This window comes from Mobula hypostoma, chromosome 12, assembly GCF_963921235.1.
Source record: "Mobula hypostoma chromosome 12, sMobHyp1.1, whole genome shotgun sequence".
NCBI classification, from domain to species: Eukaryota; Metazoa; Chordata; class Chondrichthyes; order Myliobatiformes; family Myliobatidae; genus Mobula; species Mobula hypostoma.
The window spans coordinates 41,703,054-41,723,306 of NC_086108.1; the positions used below are offsets into that span (position 1 = coordinate 41,703,054).

Sequence of the window (20,253 nt, forward strand, 5' to 3'; positions counted from 1 at the left end):
CATTTCCAACTCACAGCTGCAGCCTATTTAAACCCAGCTCACATCCTTGTTCTCCCATTGAACCAGTTAGCCTCCACCAGTTGCTCCTAGCCTTCAGGCACCTTGTTACCTGTGGTGATTAGTATCTGTTCTCTCTCATTCTGTGCCCTCCCATGGCTTATTATTTTGCAGTCTGATATTTAAGTTATCGGTCATCGCTGAACCGTCTCTGATGCTCTGCTTTTGGGTCAAACCTCTTCTACATTTCCTGACACTATGTCTTCAAATAACATGTAAGAATGATGATATACACAAGTCAGCAGGGAAAGATTTCAGAAGTGATCCATGCACTGTTAGGTTGCTGTGAAGTTTGAATGCTCAAAATAGCAATTTGCATTAGTTAGATACAGAAATTATTTTGTTTAACTTTGTTGTATCCCATGTAAAATTCTACCATTTGGATGGAGCATTTCAAACACACCCAATAAAACTTACAAACAGACACACTGTATAGTATATTGCTGGCATCATGTGTTGAACAATAGATTTAGCAACATCAATGGTCTGCACTATTAACTCCTGTGGATAGACAACACAATAATTTAGAGGGGCTGGATTTCGCAAATAAATGTTAATTAATCCCTAAGTGAATAATATTTAATGGATTATAAAGGATAACACAGACAGTGATTCAGGAGAAACAATGCTTCCCTACTGGCTATGATTAACAGTAATTCACAATTTTAATTTTGCTTTGTAAACTCTTCTCCAGGCTTTTGGTTGTAGTTGCCTCATTTTTATGCACTTCCCTTTAATTTTCAACAGAAAATATGGAATGATTATCTTGGAATGTTTCCACACAGGTCATGCTGATATAAATAGAGTCATTCATATAGCTGAAGTAATAATAATCAAATCAATTCATAAAGCTATCTTAACACTGCGCAAAACTAAAAGTGAATCTTATGTATCAGATTCTTATGTATTAGAGGGAGGTTGGGGGTAGTTGATGATGAGCTCTCACAACGATAGAGTCTTAGAATGTATTTATAACCCAGGGAGCAAATAATGACTGGTATTGATTGAATTTTTTTCGCCCTACATTTGATTGATGGAAGAATCAGTGGCCAATCCTTGAATATTATCTAAATTCGAAGGTGTACCACAGGCCTCGAGAAAACTGCATCCCAGAATCGTCTTTGAAGAATTATCTGCTTCAGTCTAGATTACAATAAAAGAGTCTCTTTCACTCAAATAGTAGCAAGGAAAAACATTCCTCAGGGACCTTGCATACAATGTAGTAGATACTTAATAGCATTTTTTAAAAATCAGTAATTACAGCATAGCAGAACATTTACAATAGAGATTATGGAAGCTTATGATTACTTTGATTGTCACTGAGTGCTGGCAATAGACGGAGGTGAAACAGACTATTTTAATGTACAATCCCTTTCATAGTGCCCTTTTACCCATGAGGAACCGGTGAGAATTAGGAGCACTTTAGCAGCCATTAAAAACGGGGAAATTTCAAATGTGCTTTTTAATGTTGGCATAAGGTCAAAGGGTATTCCAATAGAGTATCCCTTGTGAAGGACTTGCACTTCATTTACCTGCAACTCATCAGTCAAAAAGCTTCTCAGTCCAAAGGCTTGTGCTGAAGATTATTTTATAAGCTATCCGACTGTACCAGATGGTTCATTAGCAGTGTGTGTGCAGGTCAAAAGCTTTCAGAATCATTTAGACATGTCGGACTGAAACAAGAATGTTGTCGGGTTTTAACTGTAATTTACAACAGAATGTTTGGATATTCATTCAAACTCAAGTCAGTAAATTAGTCAGACATTAAAACTCATTTATGTTGGAAGTATAGGCGGCACAAAAAGGGACTGGTTCTTGATTTCGTAGCTGTCAGAATATTTCCCAACATGGTTTCTCGTGCTTCAGACACATTACACTGTGAGATTAATATGTTTAATGTGCATATAAGTCACACCAAATGCACCTTAACGTTCCTTAGCTCAGTTTGTTCTGCCTGCTAAATGCATAGGTGAAAGGCAGCAGCGTTATCATCTCCACAAACCTGCAAACCATAACTGCTTGAAAGTGAAAGGATTTTAATGCCAGTGGATCCCAGTTACTAAGTAGATTATTTAGATAAGTTGGGCCATCACCTATGTATTTACCTGCTGCACTAATTTTCTACTTTTAATTAACAAGGATTATTTATTTGTGTCTTCTTCATTTCAAAACAACTAATGATTTCACATTCCATCTTTTAGAATGGGCTCAACTGCAAATTAAGACTTAAGTGCTTTCTGGATTGCTACGTTCCTCTCATTCGCCACCACCACGTCCCGCATCCCGCTCCCTCTTCATTCACCTCTGACTGCTTTAGCCTCTTTATTGATCATAGTTCTGATGTTTCTTTCAGATGTAAAAAACCTGGAGAACTACCACCTGGTTGAGAGTGTACAGGAACAAGTTAATGCTGCACTGCTAGACTATACGATATGTAACTATCCTCAGCAAACGGACAAGTTTGGACAGCTTCTCCTGCGATTACCTGAAATTCGGGCCATCAGCATGCAGGCCGAAGAATACCTCTACTACAAGCACCTGAATGGAGATGTACCCTGCAACAACCTTCTCATTGAAATGCTGCATGCCAAGCGAGCCTAGACTACAGCCCCGAGGCCTTTGCGTCTTGTGCAGAAATTCTAAGCTGCACCAAGCAACTGTAATTTTAAAAGGGAGAAACGAGAAACATTTTGGTGCACTAAGTGGAAAGGGGACATTATAATGAGATCTGTTCATCATAAGCCAAGTGTTCTATCAGGGTATTGCCATGGAATCTGATAACTGTAAATCCAGAACAACAGCACTGCACATCCCTCATCCGCAAAGGAAACCTCTGTGAGGCCTTTCAGGAAGCGCTTACTCATATAGAGTTCACTTTGTCAAACCGATCAAATAAATAACTCACACTCACTTCTAATTTCTTCGGCTAGATCACTAATTCTGGGAAATATAAAAAATAAGCTTGTGGTTTGGGCACTAATGGCAATACAGTTGGGGGCTCAAGTGCACTAAGAAACCCTGAGATTTCAAAGCATGTGGGTTAGGAAGCAAACCTGGTATTAGTAATGAGCTGCCATAATCTACTTGATCCCTCCTCCTCCCCAAAGCAATGTCCCCAGTGATCGTCGGTGTGGTACCTGATAGGGGATCTGAAGGCTTGCCTGTAGAATGGCTTCTTTCTCCATTTGTTCACTTAGATCACAAGAGCCCATCTATGTGTGAGGCCTGCAAAGGCTTCAAGGAACCATCTGTCAAGTAATTAGTTTGACAACCACCTTAACGTACCCATTAGGATTTTTTTGCCAAAGCGTGTACGTTATTTGAAGACCAAAGCCTGCTGCAGAACAGTAAAAGGAGAGGGAAAAGTGAACTATAACTTGATCTGGGATTTCAAAAGCTCATCTCACATTCACAACTCTTAATACTTAGCATAGTAGTATTAAATTTGTGATGTCACAGTTAGGTAGAGTATTGCCTTATTTCTGTGAATCTGAATATGCGAGAGAATATAATTGAAGTATTAATACTGTAAATTCTGCAAACAAAGGTGTTTACATTTACTAGCTCCTGTGGGAAAGAACTGTGATGACATGAATTGCAAAGCAATGATTTCCTTAATTATGTTTGATTGGTAACTTTTTTACCAGTACTTAATTTTTATGTCGTGAGACACTAAAATCAAAAAGGGAATCTCACTAAGACTTTAATTTGAACAGATAGATTTTCGGCCACAATGATGACTTGTAGAATTGTATAATCGATTAGATTTTTTTCAGGATTGTTGGCTTTGTTATTGGAATTGTACGGTTTATATTGTACATCAATAGTTTATGCTGTAGAGAATTATGTTACTAATTTATTTCTCCATTGTTTCATCTCTGTGGAAGAGAGCAGGAATGACAAAGCCAAATAACTGCATATTTGTTCATTGTAGCACCTTTCAAAAATTTGCAGCTACAGCCAGTTCAGGGACAAACATATATCTTAAAAAGAATCAAGCAGTTCATTTAAATATATATTATATATATTGTACGAATCTGATAATATAAAGAAAAGATAAATCTGTTGCAAATGATGTGAACTATGGCTTCATCTTTAGCTAAGCAGAAAGCTTTAAAGTTGAAATCTTGCATTAAATAATAAATTGTCTTGTAAACTATATGTTCTATACCAAAGACTGTAGTTAGCTTATGTTTTCTGTATTCCGTGGTCTCACTGCAGTGCAGAATGTAAAACCGTGATACTTACTTCAATGGACATAAGCACTGAACTAGCTTTATCTGCTACATAACAGAGGGGTAGATTTGTGTCTCCTCGCTGTACTCTTAGCTGCCTGGAAATCCCTTTACTGATGTCTTACAGAACATTGTGAAGCTAATTCTCTGTTGTGTTGTTTACAATTATTTTAGAGAGTATTAAATGGGTGTATTGCACAGAATTCAATCAGAACAGTTCTACCTTGGGATTTCAAGGACTCTGCCAGGCCACCGGGTACCTCTCACACTGCCCAAAACTGTACTTCACTGAAATAGGCTGTGATAAATGATTTATCTGGCAAGCCCTGGTAGTAAATATAAAAGGATGCAGAGAACACAAAATAATGTTGCTTCTACTGTTTTATTATTGTACTACTTTGTGTGAACAGACATTCTGTCTAGTCAGTACTTTCTATGTATTGCTAATGTTCTGCAGCTGCCTTGGATTTCAGACCATTCAACTCCTGCTCAGTGTGCAGATACTTGGTTCCTAACTTTAAATGTACTATATAATACGTGGAATGACGCATTGTCACGTCACTTCTTGCCAAGAGTTTCTTTACACTGATGGAATTTTTCAGTATTTCAATAAATAATGATATGCACGGCATATCGTTTGTTGAGTCCAAGATCTTTGTCATGTTATTTGTGTTACACCGCAACAGGTTTTACCTAACGAAAATAAAACAAAAATTAAATACTACTGTTTGCAGTCAATAGTAAGTAACATGCTCCGACCTCATTCCACAAAAGGAAATGATTTCAGGTTACACACAGAGACACTGCCACCCAGTTGCTCCCCCAGACACCCTCACCCATACTCAGATATATGATAAAGTGGACAGTTACTGTCATACCATCAAAAGCATGGGGGCAAAACAATTCATGACTGCCACGTCCAGATTCTATGCTAAAGTATCATGTGTCCCAACAGGTTTTTAAACATCCTTTATTACTTGCCTCATCAAGGGTTAGGGTTTAATTTCATAAGTTCTCCCATCAATAGCTGTCTTTATAACCTAAACTGGGTGTCTGTCTCCAGCTTTCTCCATTGATGTATTAAATATTTCTATCAATTTCCATTGTGGGACTTGCTATCTATTAAAGTTTAAGATATAGGACTGAGTCTAAATGTAAGCATACGAGCAGATTACCTTATTTCTGAACCCAAAAAGACTTAGTACAGATTTTTTTAAAGCAATAAGTAAAACCAGGAATCTCAGATTGGAAGTGAAAGTGGATAGAATGCTTAACAGGCTAATCTCTTTCTGAAAGAGAAAGGTAAGGTCATCTCTTGGCTCTTCTCAAGAAACAACCGATCTTCCTTATTCAGATTTCCAGTAGTTTTCCAGAACTAATAAGATGTCCTTCTTCAAAGAAAAGGGGTTTTCTTCCATCACCTTCAATGCTGCCCTCACCCACATCTTTTCCTTTTCTTGTATGTTTGCCCTCACTCCATCCTCCCACCACACCACCAGGGACAGGGTTTCTCTTGTCCTCACCTACCACCCCATCAGCATCCGGCTCCGTAACTTCAGCCATTCCAATAGGATCCCACCACCAAGCACATCTTTTCCTCCACCCCACCCTCCCCACTTTCCACTTCCCGCCAGAATCGCTCCCTATGCGATTCCTTTGTCCATTCATCCCTCCCCACTGATCTCCCTCCTGAAACTTATCCTTGCAAGCAGAACAAGTGCCTCACCTGCCCCTACACCTCCTCCCTCACTGCCATCCAGGGCCCCAGACAGTCCTTCCAGGAGAGGCTACATTTCACCTGTGAGTCTTTTGGGGTTATCTACTGTATCTGGTGCTCCCCGTGTGGCCTTCAGTATATCAGTGAGACCCGATATAGATTGGGAGATCACTTTGCCGAGCACCTACCCGCCGTCTGCCAGAAAAGCAGGAACACCCTGAGGCCACCCATTTCAACTCTACTTCCCATTCCCATTCTAACATGTCAGTCCATGGCTTCTCCTGTCACGAAGAGGCTACACTCAGGTTGGAGGAGCAACATCTCATATTCCGTCTGTGTAGTCGGCAACCTGATGGCATGAATGTTGATTTCTTGAACTTCCAGTAATTGCCCTTCCCCCCTCACCATTCCATTCCTGTTTCCCTCTCACCTCATCTGCTTACCTGCCCATCACCTCCCTCTTCCCTTTCTACCCTCTCTTATCAGATTCCCCCCTTCTCCGTCCCTTTATCTCTTTCACCTATCAACTTCCCAGCTCTTTACTTCACCCCTTCCCCTCTCCCGGTTTCGCGTATCACCTACTACCTTCCTCCCTTTCCCCCACCTTCTTGCTCTAACTTCTCATTTTTTTCTAGTCATGATGAAGGGCCTCAGCCCGAAATATTGACTGTTTATTCTTCCATAGATGCTGCCTGGCCTGCTGAGTTCCTCCAGCATTTTGTGTGCATTGCTTGGATTTCCAGGATCTGCAGATTTTCTCATCTTTCCAGTCATTTTAATTGTTGCTTGCCTAAAAGCTTTTAGCAGACAATAGTTTTCTATTTGACTTGCTTATCCTATTTCCTTGCAGGGACGTACACAACTTGGGACAAGAAGGTCACCTTGTCCCCATTGTAAGCCACCATCATTGCAACAATACATACAACACAAACTAATGTGTGCACATTCACCCACAGTGCCAAGAGCCCACATGTACGTCTCTTCAGAAACCAGCATTTTAAAATTCCTGCACGCAAAACCTGATTCTCCACATTCCAACTCTCCAAAATCTGGAATTCCGTTTAAGGCACAGCTTTTCTTAAGCACCAGCTAACAGGACCTCACTCAAAAGGCCACTAGTCAAATACTGTAAACCAGCTTTGTTACCGGGGTAGGAATGTGTTGTTGGCAATTTGACCCGATTTTCACTGAGTCTATGCACATTTTGAGCAGCAATCATAATCTTCCCTCTCCAGGATGGGACAAGTGTCATTTCTAACTTCCTGGCTCAGCTAATATAACAATAATCTGCAATCAACCTCATTAGCATTACAGTGCTTTGGTGAAACCATAGTTTGGTCACCAAGAAGCACATAATACTCATGGGGTGGAAACTACACAGAAAAGAAGTGCTAAGCTGCACCACAGGCTAATACGGTTCATGTCCAGAAAATAACCTAGCCATCACTCACTGGGTCAAGCTACTGAACCCCAACTCACATGTGCATTCAGTCATCTCAGGCTGATCGGACAGGCAATACAATTGGAAAGCTCACTACTTGTTTGATCACTATGACAAACCAAAGTTGGCCTGTTTGGTTTTACAGCTAAGCAAAGGTGACTGATGGAGCAGCGTTCCAGCTTAGCAACTAAAGAGACAGCTAACAAAAAGCACTACAATTAAATTGCGTAACAAAAAAATAGAACATATGTTTTGGAATGATACGAGATATTCTTAAGGATTGAGATCATTGAACTCTTTATACAATAAGTAGTCTGTGAATGAGCAGAATTCAAAAAATTTAGGGCAAAATCCCTGGTTTTGCACTTGAAATAATTTAATGGTTTTGAGGGGGAAATTAGTATTTTGTTGATCAATAAGACGGAATTGACATTCCTCATGAAGAAACACTTTCAAGCATTAATCTTAATCTTACCTTGATTTACCTTTTATGTTTTTAATCTCCATTCTTTCTGGGGATAATGAATATATACGTGAAGGCATCAGAAGATTGCAAGAATAAGCTGAAATGAAGCATTGTCCATTTTCTCTTCAATTGTTTCAAGGGTCTGGTTTACTTAGTTAATATCATATAATCCAACATTAATCTATAGCTCCTGTATTTGTTCCATAGTTAACTAGAAAATTATAGTCTTGGGCCACTTATTTTACAATAATATTAGAATACTATCTACAAGTGTATTTGTGCAGATTATCTTTCAAAACCAATGGCACATCAACATCTATTCACTTTAGAACAGTTAACAGCATTGAAAATCTATGCAGAAGTAATTAGTTATGCTTTAAAACTCTAAAAGCACTTCTGCACGTAAGTACCTACAGTTGGGCGAAACTCAAGAATGCCACATAGACAAGCGATTTCACTTACTACAGAACCAAAATCAGGGTCACACACACAGCCTATTACAATATATTCATAACAGCTACAATTCATTTTTAAACGTATGACATGTAGAAAGTGACAATAATGTGACATACCATAAACCTCGTCACTATGTGGAGAGTTTTTAGTCCTTTGAGTTATGATTTTCTGTTAATTTAGCATAATTACAATTATTATGAAATACTTTAGCCATCATAAAAAACAGATGAGGACAATCATTAATTTTACACGTCCCAAATATCAACACATCATCAGTATTACAACATTCCTTTACCAGAAATGAGATATTTCATAGTCAATCCTACAGATACTAACTAAAAAAAAATCTGATAAAATAAAATTACCATGTGATCAAATCAGAAAATGAGTTCATCATGCAAAACCTCATTTTGATCTGGTGTGAATCTTGTCTGTCCATTTCTAAGAAGAATTAGTTCTGGTCCTTATATTATCATTGACTAAATTATTTAAAATTTTTGATAAGCTTACATAGCATTGCCAATGTCCAGTTACTATCCATTGGGACCAGCTCTAATTGATACTGAAGATGGCTGAATGCATTGCACCAGTTTTTTTAAACAGTCTGCTATTGTGTCTGATCTTTCTGCTAATTAAATTGTGATGCTTTGACCATTATCTTAGGACACATCTAAAACATTTGCAGTCATGATTTTTTGCTGACTTCAACTTGATTAATCATTTCCGTCAGTAATCATATTCTAAATATAAGAAAAAGAGCTGGATGAATAATATTTGCTCATGCTATTTTACAACAAAAACTCAATATGCCGTTCCTCAGAGGACTGTTGTCTGATGTGTTTAAGTCAAGTGAAACACAGCTGGAGCTAAACTGGAGGCTAACCTCCTTGATCTTATAAATGACAAAAAAACTTTTAGGTAGCAGAGAGTGGCCTCAACCTTAATGATGACAGAACACCCATTATCAATCGACTTCATCAGTTTCTTTAAAGACACTCAGGAGCTTACTGCACCACACACAGAGGATCCATTACAGCATTGTCACTTTCCAGACTAGTGCACAACGCAAGTCGGAAGGACACCTGTCATTTTGATTTAATCAGTCCAAATACAAGCTGCCAACTCGCTTCATTGATGTGACGTTCAGCGAATAGCAAGAGTGATCCTCAAGCTCTAAAGGAACGTGTAGGCTGCAGGCATCCTCCATGTTCTCCTGTCCACTGCGAAGCGGGCCGGCAGGTTTGCAACCCTGTAGGTAGATTTTTTTGAAAAAATATATATTGAATTAAGACAAGGAGAAGCATTTCTTTCTCTTTAAGAGCTTAAATGTCCCGGAAACTATTACTATCTTTCAAAAGAGTCACAGATGAGTGATTTGTACTCCCAGTGGTAACTGTCCAATCCCTTTTAATTGGGTAAAGATATACTGACAGTTACCACCTGCTCCTGCAAAATATATCCAACACAACTCTCTAACGTTGATTATCACTTTTCCCCCCCGTGTTCTTTGAACGCTTGTTAATCATCTATTTGTATAATGCACACTAAAATAAAATATAATTCTATTACAACAGTTATCTGTACAAAATCTAAGGTTTGGGCAATATTTTTGAAATATGATGTGTTGCTAGCTAAAACATTAACTCACATCTTTTTTGAAAAAGCACATTTTCAATCTCTTCCATATGACACAAGTCATTATAAAATTATAATGGGTACAAAGTAAGTTCTATTTTGTAATGTTGGTTTACATCAAATACCAATAAAAATAAATTCAGAGCATTTGGAGATGTTCTTTGGATTGTATTAATGAAAGCTTTAGATTTTTCTTCTATTCAGTGGTGACAATCTCTGAAGCCTACGACAACATTTCCAACATTCCATTAATTAACAGAACAATGGACACGCTTTAGAAAACCAATCTGTCAGTTTCAAAATACAAACACACAATTCAGCCTCTTCAGTCACTAAACCTTACAGTGGCATTTAAATTGTACAGACACCACATAAAAGATTCAAGGCTACCTACAATCGAAAGCCCAAGCGGGCACATTGACAAAAAAAAGATCCTTTTGCAAAAAAATAGAACAACTAAATAAAAGATGTCATCTTTTAAAAGGTGGCTTCAGTGTGAACTCAATTCTCAGTTATCAGTCTTTTATTTTGGGGGTTTTTTTCGGTCTTTTTAGAAACTCTGTTCTGCACAATGGCGCAATGTAAGTTGGAACTAAACTCCTCCATTTTCTAAGCCATTGTGTACAAGCTAACTACCAAGTTGCCCAATACACCTAATACTTCCTTGCACATGACCATGAACCTACTTGAAAAGCTCAGGCCATCTATGCCTATGTCCAAGGCTTCAGTAGCAAAACCAGTATATTATCTAACCCTCTCTCCACTGGAACCCAGGGCATCCTATTCACCTCACCACCATACTGTGTTTGTTCCTGTTGACTTTTAACTGATGACTGGACTTTTCCCCCAGCATGTCCTCTGAAGAACACGTGACACCAATCTACTATTGCGAGAATGGTCAGCTCAAGTGAGTTACACTTTAGAAGACGGACAGACAACTTGATTAAAACAGACAGGATCCTAAGGGGTTTTGACAGGGAGGATGTTCCCTCCTGTGGTGGAATCTAGAAGCGGGGCCGCTATTTTATACGGCATTGTCCACTTAAGAATGAGAGTAGGTGAGATTCTATTCTCTCAGAAGGCAAGAGAAGCATGGTCGTGGAATTTTCACGAGGCAGAATCTGTAGTGAGATTACCACAAGTAAGTCATGGACTTTCCTGAATCGAAGAGCAGCTCAAGAGCTGAGTGTGCTACTCTGCACCTAATCCAAATATTTCTAAGCTGAGGAAGATTGTCCACCCTTGCTTAAAGTGACACAGTTTTTTTGAACATTGAAATGAAGGAGAATATGGGTTTGATTACACTGCAAAGGAACCGGATTCAAAGATTCAAAGCACATTTATAATCAAAGTATGTGCACAGTAAGAACCCCGAGACTCGTCTTCCCACTGACAACCACGAAACAAAGAAAGAAAACCGCAGAACCTGACCAAAGAAAAACATCAAACTCACAATGTGCAAAAAGAAAGAACAAATTGCGCAAATGTCAAAAAAAAATTAGTGAAAAAGACAGAATATAAAACACCAAACCAGAAATCATCAAAACAGGCCAGATATATTCAGTTCAGTTCAGTTCAGTTCAATTTAGCACTATGTCATTCAATAACTTAAGGCCACAGAGCTAGTCCATCCAGAACAAGAATCACACAAAATAGCAACAAAAAAGGGAGTGGCCAGAAACGAGAAACATATTGTAATGTGAACTACAGAGTCCAATCCACAAACAACAAGATAGAGCTAGGTGAAAGCAGCAGTAGGTCACAAGACTTCATGAGTAAAATAGAAATCAAGAAAGAAGGTTGATATGAAACAATATGAACATTGTCACTCGATACGTCATGGTGTGCCCTGCCTACAAATACCAGGATTTTCCCTCCTGTGGTAGTTAAAATCTTCAGATGGAGCCAGCTACCCCCAGTTATAGACTCTTGTTGTAAGGTAGTGTCTGCCTGGATGAGAAGGGAGGGCTTCTACAAAACAATGGTAAATTATACTATGTCTTAGTCAAATAATCTTTTGAGTATAACACATCAGGGATGTGTGGTCATGAGATTTTGAAATTTAGGAAGAGTAATATGAGTGGAGGGAGGAAGTGATGCTAAAATGCCTCACAATGATTGCAGGAGAGTGAAGAGAGATGACAGATGGAACTTTATATGAAATGAGATAAGAGGTGTACTCTTAACTCTCTCTGATAACCTTTCATCTTCTTGATTATCAAGAATCTGTCGGATTCTGCATTAAGATACTCAGACCCTGTTTCCATTATCCTCTAAGACATAGAAGAATTCACCCCATCTCTAACTTCCATGGTTGACCCTTTCTTTTTAACCAGTGGCCATGGATTTAGATCCTTCCACAAGACAGAACATCTTCTCCAGATTCACCCCATCAAGATCCGTCACAAGCTTAAGTGTTTCAACCAAATTACCTCACAATCTTCGGATCCTAGACACAGAGTTATTTTATATTATGGCTTGGTCTGGGGGCCGGACTAGTAACATTGACCCCAAACCTCAAGTCACTCCTCTTTACTAATGATCAAGGACTTCTCTTATCATTTCGGATCTCCCCTCCCCCTCCCACTTTCAAATCTCTTACTATCTCTTCTTTCAGTTAGTCCTGACGAAGGGTCTCGGCCTGAAACGTTGACTGTACCTCTTCCTATAGATGCTGCCAGGCCTGCTGTGTTCACCAGCAACTTTTATGCGTGTTGCTTGAAATTCCAGCATCTGCAGATTTCCTTGTGTTTGCGTTCCCAAGATGTCTCTTATTTTTTGTAATATTGTTTCACTGTACACATTAAATAAATCAGGGGAGCTACTGTGCTGTAGCTTTAAATAAAATAAGAGATGAGGAGGAATATCTTTAGCTAAAATGTTGTGAATCTGTGAAATTCATTGCCACAGATGGGTGTGGAGGCCCAGGTGAACAGGTTTCTTCATTAGTTAGGGTGTCAAAGGTTTATGAGGAGAAGGCAGGAGAATGAGGTTGAGAGGAAAGCAAATTAGCCACAATCAAATAGCTGAGCAGACTTGATGGGCTGAATGCCTTGATTCTGCTTCTACGACCTACGGTCTTAGTATCCAAGTAGGATGGAAAGAAGATCCTGCTGTACTAGGGCCTCAAAGCAGGAGTTCCCAACCTTTTTTACTGCATGGTCACCTACCATTAACTGAAGAGTCTGTAGACCCCAAGTTGGAAACCCCTGTCCCAGAGACACAGGGGTCTACCATGCAAGTCTCACAGTTGTTTGGTTCCTCCAATACTGTCTGCCTGTCCATTAGCAGTTACACGCCTATAACCTTCTACCCTCAATGATTCCCATTTGTCCATTTCCTTAAAGCTGGTGAATACCAGTGGTTGCAAGTTCAAATTATTATGATGAGACATTGATTGTAATTTCATTTGGGTCCTGTAAGCATTTGTGAGATACATGCAGCTCTCTCCCCTCATCCGTGTGACCACCTATTCCCTAAAACTTCGAATGGCCCCTGTGTGCACTCATAAAAGATCTGGGACTGGAAACGTGAACACTGACTCCCTTCCTAAAACATTGCATGATCTGCTGAATGTCTTATTTTTGTTTGTCATGCCCCCTGAGACCTACCCTCATATTTTTCAACATGATCAATTTCTTGGCCGCTGTAACATTTTCGAAAACCATTGTAGCATTGTTCAGTGATGAAACTATCACATCAACCTATAGTAAAACCATTGTTAATTAGAACAGGGTCGGATGTTCAGCTCACCCTTTACATTGCTTTGCTCTAGAAGTCAGGTACAGCTAAAGTGCCCATCTATTGTTTCAGAGAAGACAAATTGCATGTTGATGTATTAAGAAGAAAAAACCAGAGATATGAGAAATTAGAGCAGGACATATGTCTTCATTGCAGGCATCTGTTTGTTCAATTCAGAAACCCCACTCCAAACAGACAGCTGAAGAAGGCCATTAAACATGTCGGTAACCATGCCATGCCTGGCCACTGCTGGCAGGCCAAAGTCAAAGAGGGATAAAAGAGGCTGATTCCACTGGAAGGGATATATTTAAAATGCTGTAGCCCAAACACTGCATGAACAAGTGCTACCAGTAGCCCCTTGAGTGATTTTCTTGCAAAGTTACAATACATATAAATCCTGGTCAATGGCAGTCAGCTGAAGGTTTAGACTAGTGACACACCCTATTAAACTATAATGTGATCAAAGGGATATTGGATCAGCAGAGGGAATACTGGTTTGCATTCTGCTCTAGTTTAGCACTGTTTCTTATCACGATAAGCACCCAAGTGTCAACCTGTCAGCAGCCTATCACAGCTCCTGCTAGTTACTCTGCCATCCCCTCACGTTTCTGTCAAAGTTAAACATCCCTCTCATTCAAGAGCTTGAAAAAGAAAAAGGAATATTGGCCTGGGAGATCTAAATGCACATTAAGATTAACCCAAGGTACATCAGGGAGACATTTTCCAGAGCTACACCGAAGTGGTGGTGCCTGAGAACAGTATAGCCTTTTGTGTGAAACTAAAGTAATGTAACATTGAATTGAAACCTCTTACTAAAGCGCAACAGCAGACAACTTAGAATGCATGGGACAATATGAGTTCCTACTTTACTGATTTATTGTCATTGTGAGGACAACTTAGAGCAGGGGTTCTCAACCTGGGGTCGACAGACCCTCAGTTAATGGTAGTGGTTCATGACATAGAAAAGGTTGGGAACCCCAGACTTAGAGGGAGCATCTTTGAGGAGAATCAGTGTATTGTAATGGTTGTTTGCACGTTACACTTCCATCATTTTTCCCCTTCTGCCTGTGGATGAGAACAGTTTCAAGGTGAAATCTTCTTATTAAAGTGAGCTAGACACTTCTGAATTAATTTGCTTTAAGTTACAGTATTGTGTAACTTCGCAGAGGCATTGCTATCTAATCCATTGGCAGAGAGTGGCAAAATTCCCCTTAGAGGTGTACTTCCCATTACCAAATACCGTTATAAACCCTTGAAATAATCATGAATTTCACTTTCCACACCAACCCCTCCCTCACATATATGTAAAATATAGTGCACACAGGGGAATTTAACATGTGTATGCTAAACGTACTTACATAAACTTAGCTAATCAAAAAATCTCCATGTTAAAACAAGAGGACTGATGCAAGTGTTTAAGGAGTACTAGGGGAATTTCATGAATGAACCAACACATTATCTATAAATCAGAAATTCTATTAATGTTTGTATTCCAAATATTAAACTGTAGATAAATTTGCAAACAAATTCCTCTCTCATTGTATTAATTTATTGTATTAATTATTATTAATTTACAGTTAAAAAATTACATAACAAAATCATTTCCTGAGTTCATCCTTCTCACAGCAATGGTGGACTTCAAAGGGAGACCGATAGCTTTAAAAAAGTCTTGCATGATTGAGTCACTGTCTAAAAATGGGACAAAGATCAGAAGCAAAATTGTGAAAGCTTCTTGGTAGAAGTTACAATTGCCAGTGTCATCATACAGACGACATTCCTGTAACATTATACAAGCCTTGATTGAGAGCATTAAAACTGATTGTTTTAAATGGGGCAACACCTGCATAAAGACAGCATACACAAGGATTTAGAATGAGTGCTTTGGCTGGCTGTAACTTTAGGTCACATGCTCAAAATTAGCACTGTAATCTAAGGTCAAAGTGAGAAATGAAACGAAGAATCCCAACTGTGTTTTTTAGAATGAGACATTTCAAGAATTTCACTGCCAAGCAAGGATTAGAGACAGCACAGATACTACAAACAGAATAACATTTAAAAGGAAGACTTGACCTTCATTGCCGTAAAAAAAAATGGAAATGTTTCCTGCTGCCTGCTAGATGAACTAAATGATTGAAGAAACCTTGGGGCCAAGCTTTCTATTGCAGTGAATAAGTGGAAAATTGCCCATTTCCCATCAAAGGCCATCTAATCTTAGGAAATAAACCTTATTAAAATTACACTGATGTAACAAATCATAGAAAACTTTTCTATATATTATAAGGTTGGCTTGGAAGTTGGGTAGTAGGAGGGTGGGGTGGTAACTAACTTTATACGATTCTACTATGAGTGTTTCTCCTTAACTGTTATGAACTGTACATTTGATATGTTTGTTTTGCACTGTATAAACCTCTTTTTTTTACTTTTTTTTTGTTGTTGCATTGTAGGAACTTGTAAAAAAATTAATTAAAATAAATTAAATCATCAGGACATGAGAGGTCCTGTGATGAACAAAGACACTTAGTGGCTGCTGTGCCGGGCTGCAATGGTTACAATCTTCCGATAGGGAAGACGATCTACAAAGCTAGAGCCTTGGGAAAGTTACTCGGAGAATGTCATAATGCTGTACCTCATATGTCTAGCTTGTGAATATATTTAAGGCAGTGATAAATAGATTTTTCATTGAAGAGACCCTCATAATGTGGGGATTGAGCAGAAAAGTGGAAATTGGCACAAGAGCTCTTATAATGGAAGAGCTGTTTCAAGGGGCCATACGGCCGATTTCACTTCTTAAGCCTTTACATTCTAATGGATTCGAAATAAGGTGTGTACTTAATACTTATGAACTGCCTAGACATTTCTGCATCATATTTTGCAACTTACCACTGAAAAGGCTACTAGAGGATTAAAAAAATACTGTTAGTTATAATAGCAGCTACAACTCAGATGAAATAGCTCACCATAGAAATAAAGTTTTTGAGTATTTATCTTTGTAACTGTAATTTCCACCGTTTGAAATAACACTGAAAGTTGAGTAACATGGAGTACGACGGCAGCACTGTATTCTTATCTACTGAGTAAAACTGGTAATCTCCTGGCACTTTGACTTCTGGCTATCAACACAGAACTCACATGATAAACTGAATCACTGTTGAGCATTTTTTGTTCTCCTCTCTGGGTGTGAAAGAAAGAAATCTAAACTTGAGCTTCAAATAATTATCTCAAGAAAATATAACGAACATTAGCAGGAAGCCAAATTGTAACAGATCCTGCGATCATTCAACCCAAGATCCAAGTTGAGTTCCCAACACCAGTCACCAGATATGAGCTGAGGGCAGGTTAAATTCCCACATCTTAACCAAGTAGTTCTGAAGTCACTTAAGACCAGAAAGTTCTGCACAGTTTGGCAAGATGCATTTCCACTTTTGGCAGTGTTCTTACCAACATTTTTCTAAACATTTTTGGGCTTCTGGCAATTTCAACATTGATTGCTCATCCTTAAATAACCCATCTTCCTAAATTCCTGCTCTCCTTCTGGTAAACGTACTCCAACAATGCTATTTCTCTTGCAACATGGAAGGGAGCCATTCAGTCCATCAAATCTGTACCACTCCCACTCCCCTATTTACTGACCTGTTTTACTCTCTGTTCCATAAACCACCAGATCCATCCTGAAAATACAGTCACCCTCCTACACTAGGGCTAAAGCAGAGTGGTCCACAAGATCATGGGAAGAACTTGAAAACTCCCACACAAACTCCACACAGAAAACAGAGATAAATTTCCAGAATCTTGATGCAGTGACAATGAAGGGATGTCTGTAAATCACAAAAGCAAGAGATTCTGCAGAAGCTGGAAGTCCAGAGCAACACACAGAAAATGCTGGAGGAACCCTGCAAGTCAAGCTGCATCTATGGAGGGGAATAAATAATCTACATTTTGGGCTGAGACCCCTCATCAAGGTTAGAAATGAAGTGGACAGAAGGCAGAATAAGGCACCGGAAAGGTGAGACCAGGTGAGGTGAAGTAGAGGGCTCAAGAAAAAGGAATCTAATGGGAGAGGACAGTGGACCATGGAATATAGGGAAGGAAGAAGGGAACCAGAGGGAGGTGATGGGCAGACAAGGAGAATAGAAGGGGGTGAGAGGGTAACCAGAATGGGAACAGAAGAAAGAGAGAAGTGGGAAAGGGGGAGTAATTACTGATAGTTAGAGAAATCGATGCTAACGCCATCAGATTAGAGGCTACCCAGACGGAATATGAAGTATTGATCCTTCAACCTGACGTTTGACCTCATTGTGGCGGTAGAAGATACTGTGGACAGACATGCAAGTATGAGAATGGGATGTCGAACTGAAATGGGTAGGTATCGGAAGATCCTGCCTTTTGTGGTGGACAGAGCGAAGGTGATTGTCAAAGCAGTCCCCAATCTGCATCAGGTCTCATTTACACAGATGAGGCTTCGCCGGGAGCACCAGATACAACAGATGACTCCGACAGACCTACAGATAAAGTGCCACTTCACTTGTAAGGTCTGTTAAGGAACTGTAGAGGGAAGTATCGCACTTAGCACAGTTTCAAGGACAAGTGCCACAAGGGAGAAGTGACATGATGGGGATGTATAAGATGTTAAGAGGCAGAGATACGGCGGAGAGCCAGTGCCTTTTTGCCCGGGGTGTCATGGTTAATACAAGAGGGCATACTTTTAAGGGGGGAAGGGAACGTCGACTCAGACCATGAGAGGCCTGCATCGGGCATTTTCATGCCTTACAAGGTGCAGATTAAGTCTGTGTGGGGCGCCACTCCTCGCACAGACACAAGAGCAATGTGTGGTTAAGTGCCTTGCTCAAGGACACAAACATGCTGCCACAGCTGAGGCTTGGTCTAGCGACCTTCAAATCACTAAGCGAACGTCTTAACCACTTGGCCACGTGCCCAACACTTAAGGTGAGTTTTAAGGTGAGTGGAGAAAAGTATAACGAGGATGTCAGAGGTAAGTAAAGAAACTACCAGAGGTGATAGTAGAGACAGATACATTTGGGACATTTCTGAAAACTCTTAGCTAGACACGTAGATGAATGAAAGGAAAATAGAGGGCTATGTGGCAGGGAAGGGTTAGATTGATGTTGCAGTAGGTTAAAAGGCTGGCACAACATTGAGGGCCGAAGGGCCTGTACTGTGCTGTAGTGTTCCATGTTCTATAAAACTGCTCAGGAGAATAAGCTTCCAAAGGACTGGGACCCATGAAAGTTCAATATAAGGATTGCAGTATAGTATTTTAATCATGTGATTACCACATCAATTTACAGATTTCATCGGGGTGCCAGTACACAACCTTTGTGCACGTGGCCGTATTGTATGAAATTGCAGCCTCCTCCGTAATCTTCAAGACTACATACCTACAGCCTATTTCTCCCAAGTCTTGCTCGTCTTTTATTCATAGACACATAAACAATTAAGTTTAATTGAGCAATTAAACGACATTAAAAAGTTATGCTAGTGATGAAGAACTGAAGACAGTATAAAACACTAGATTCAGTCCAACAATCAGATTTAGTATCACATCAGCTTTGGTCCCACATCACTGTTTATTGCTGCATCAGGTTTGTTTCTATATCAATTCCAGTTTAGGGTCATCAAATCCAACAAAACATTGGATTTCCTATTATAGTCAATCTCAGTGCTGTTTTTGCCACTGTACATTATGAATCTTTTGTTGCCTTCTGCACCCCATACTGAATTCATCCTCCACTCACAACATTGCAGAGACATTGTGCAATAGACTCGACTATCTTCCATTTCCTTATCCAGGCACCTTTTCCTTTCATGCAAGCTAGGACAGTGTTATTGGTTGTGATCTGCCACGGGATTCTGAAATGTTTTCTGTCTGAAGTTGATGCAGGGGCACTTTAATAAGGCTGCAAGACTGTAATCTTGTGTGGTGATTTCCTCTTTGCCAGGCTTAAGGTAGTGAGGTCAATACAAAATCTCTACCTCCGTCTCAGACGGGGAAAGTCTTCTCTGTGCCATCTGGGTTCTTATACCTGAATCCTAGGGTTCTGAATTCTGCCATCCTGCTCATACCTCAACAAAATCAGCTTTCCGTGCTAACAGATAAAATTAATGATCCTGGAGCTGTGTGAATCACCCAAAGCTGGTAATCAATTTATTAAAGAGCTGGATTGAAGGCTTATGGGGAAATGCAGCGTGGTTTCAACACAGCAGGTGCCACTAATCAATTTAAATGGGTGTGGGTAGATGCACTGATGTTACCAATGTACTCTATAATCACACCAAGGCTGCAATGTGATACTGCCATGAAGCAAATTTACACATTACTCTCCCATACTGGGTTTTACAACTGGGATAACATTAGTTCCTGGGAACGCAGAAGAGCTTTTCAATAGGTCAAGGTATTTGTTAGCATTCACTTCACTTGGGAACACGTCTAAAGTTGAGTAGCCTGCTTAGAAACAGTGTTAGGATTTGAGTTTTGAAGTTGTCTTTA

The 20,253-nt window shown here is 39.6% G+C and overlaps 1 protein-coding gene across 9 annotated transcripts in view; it reads left to right on the forward strand.

The window, feature by feature from the left end:
• Positions 1 to 4,933, forward strand: part of nr5a2 (nuclear receptor subfamily 5, group A, member 2) — a 205,718-nt gene extending 200,785 nt beyond the window's left edge. For all 9 annotated transcript variants that reach the window (XM_063063887.1, XM_063063896.1, XM_063063895.1 and 6 more), the window contains one exon: positions 2,411 to 4,933. In XM_063063887.1, the coding sequence (XP_062919957.1) occupies positions 2,411 to 2,658 (248 nt within the window). In that variant the 3' untranslated portion in view covers positions 2,659 to 4,933. The remainder of the gene's footprint in view (positions 1 to 2,410) is intronic.
• The last annotated feature ends 15,320 nt before the right edge of the window (positions 4,934 to 20,253 follow it).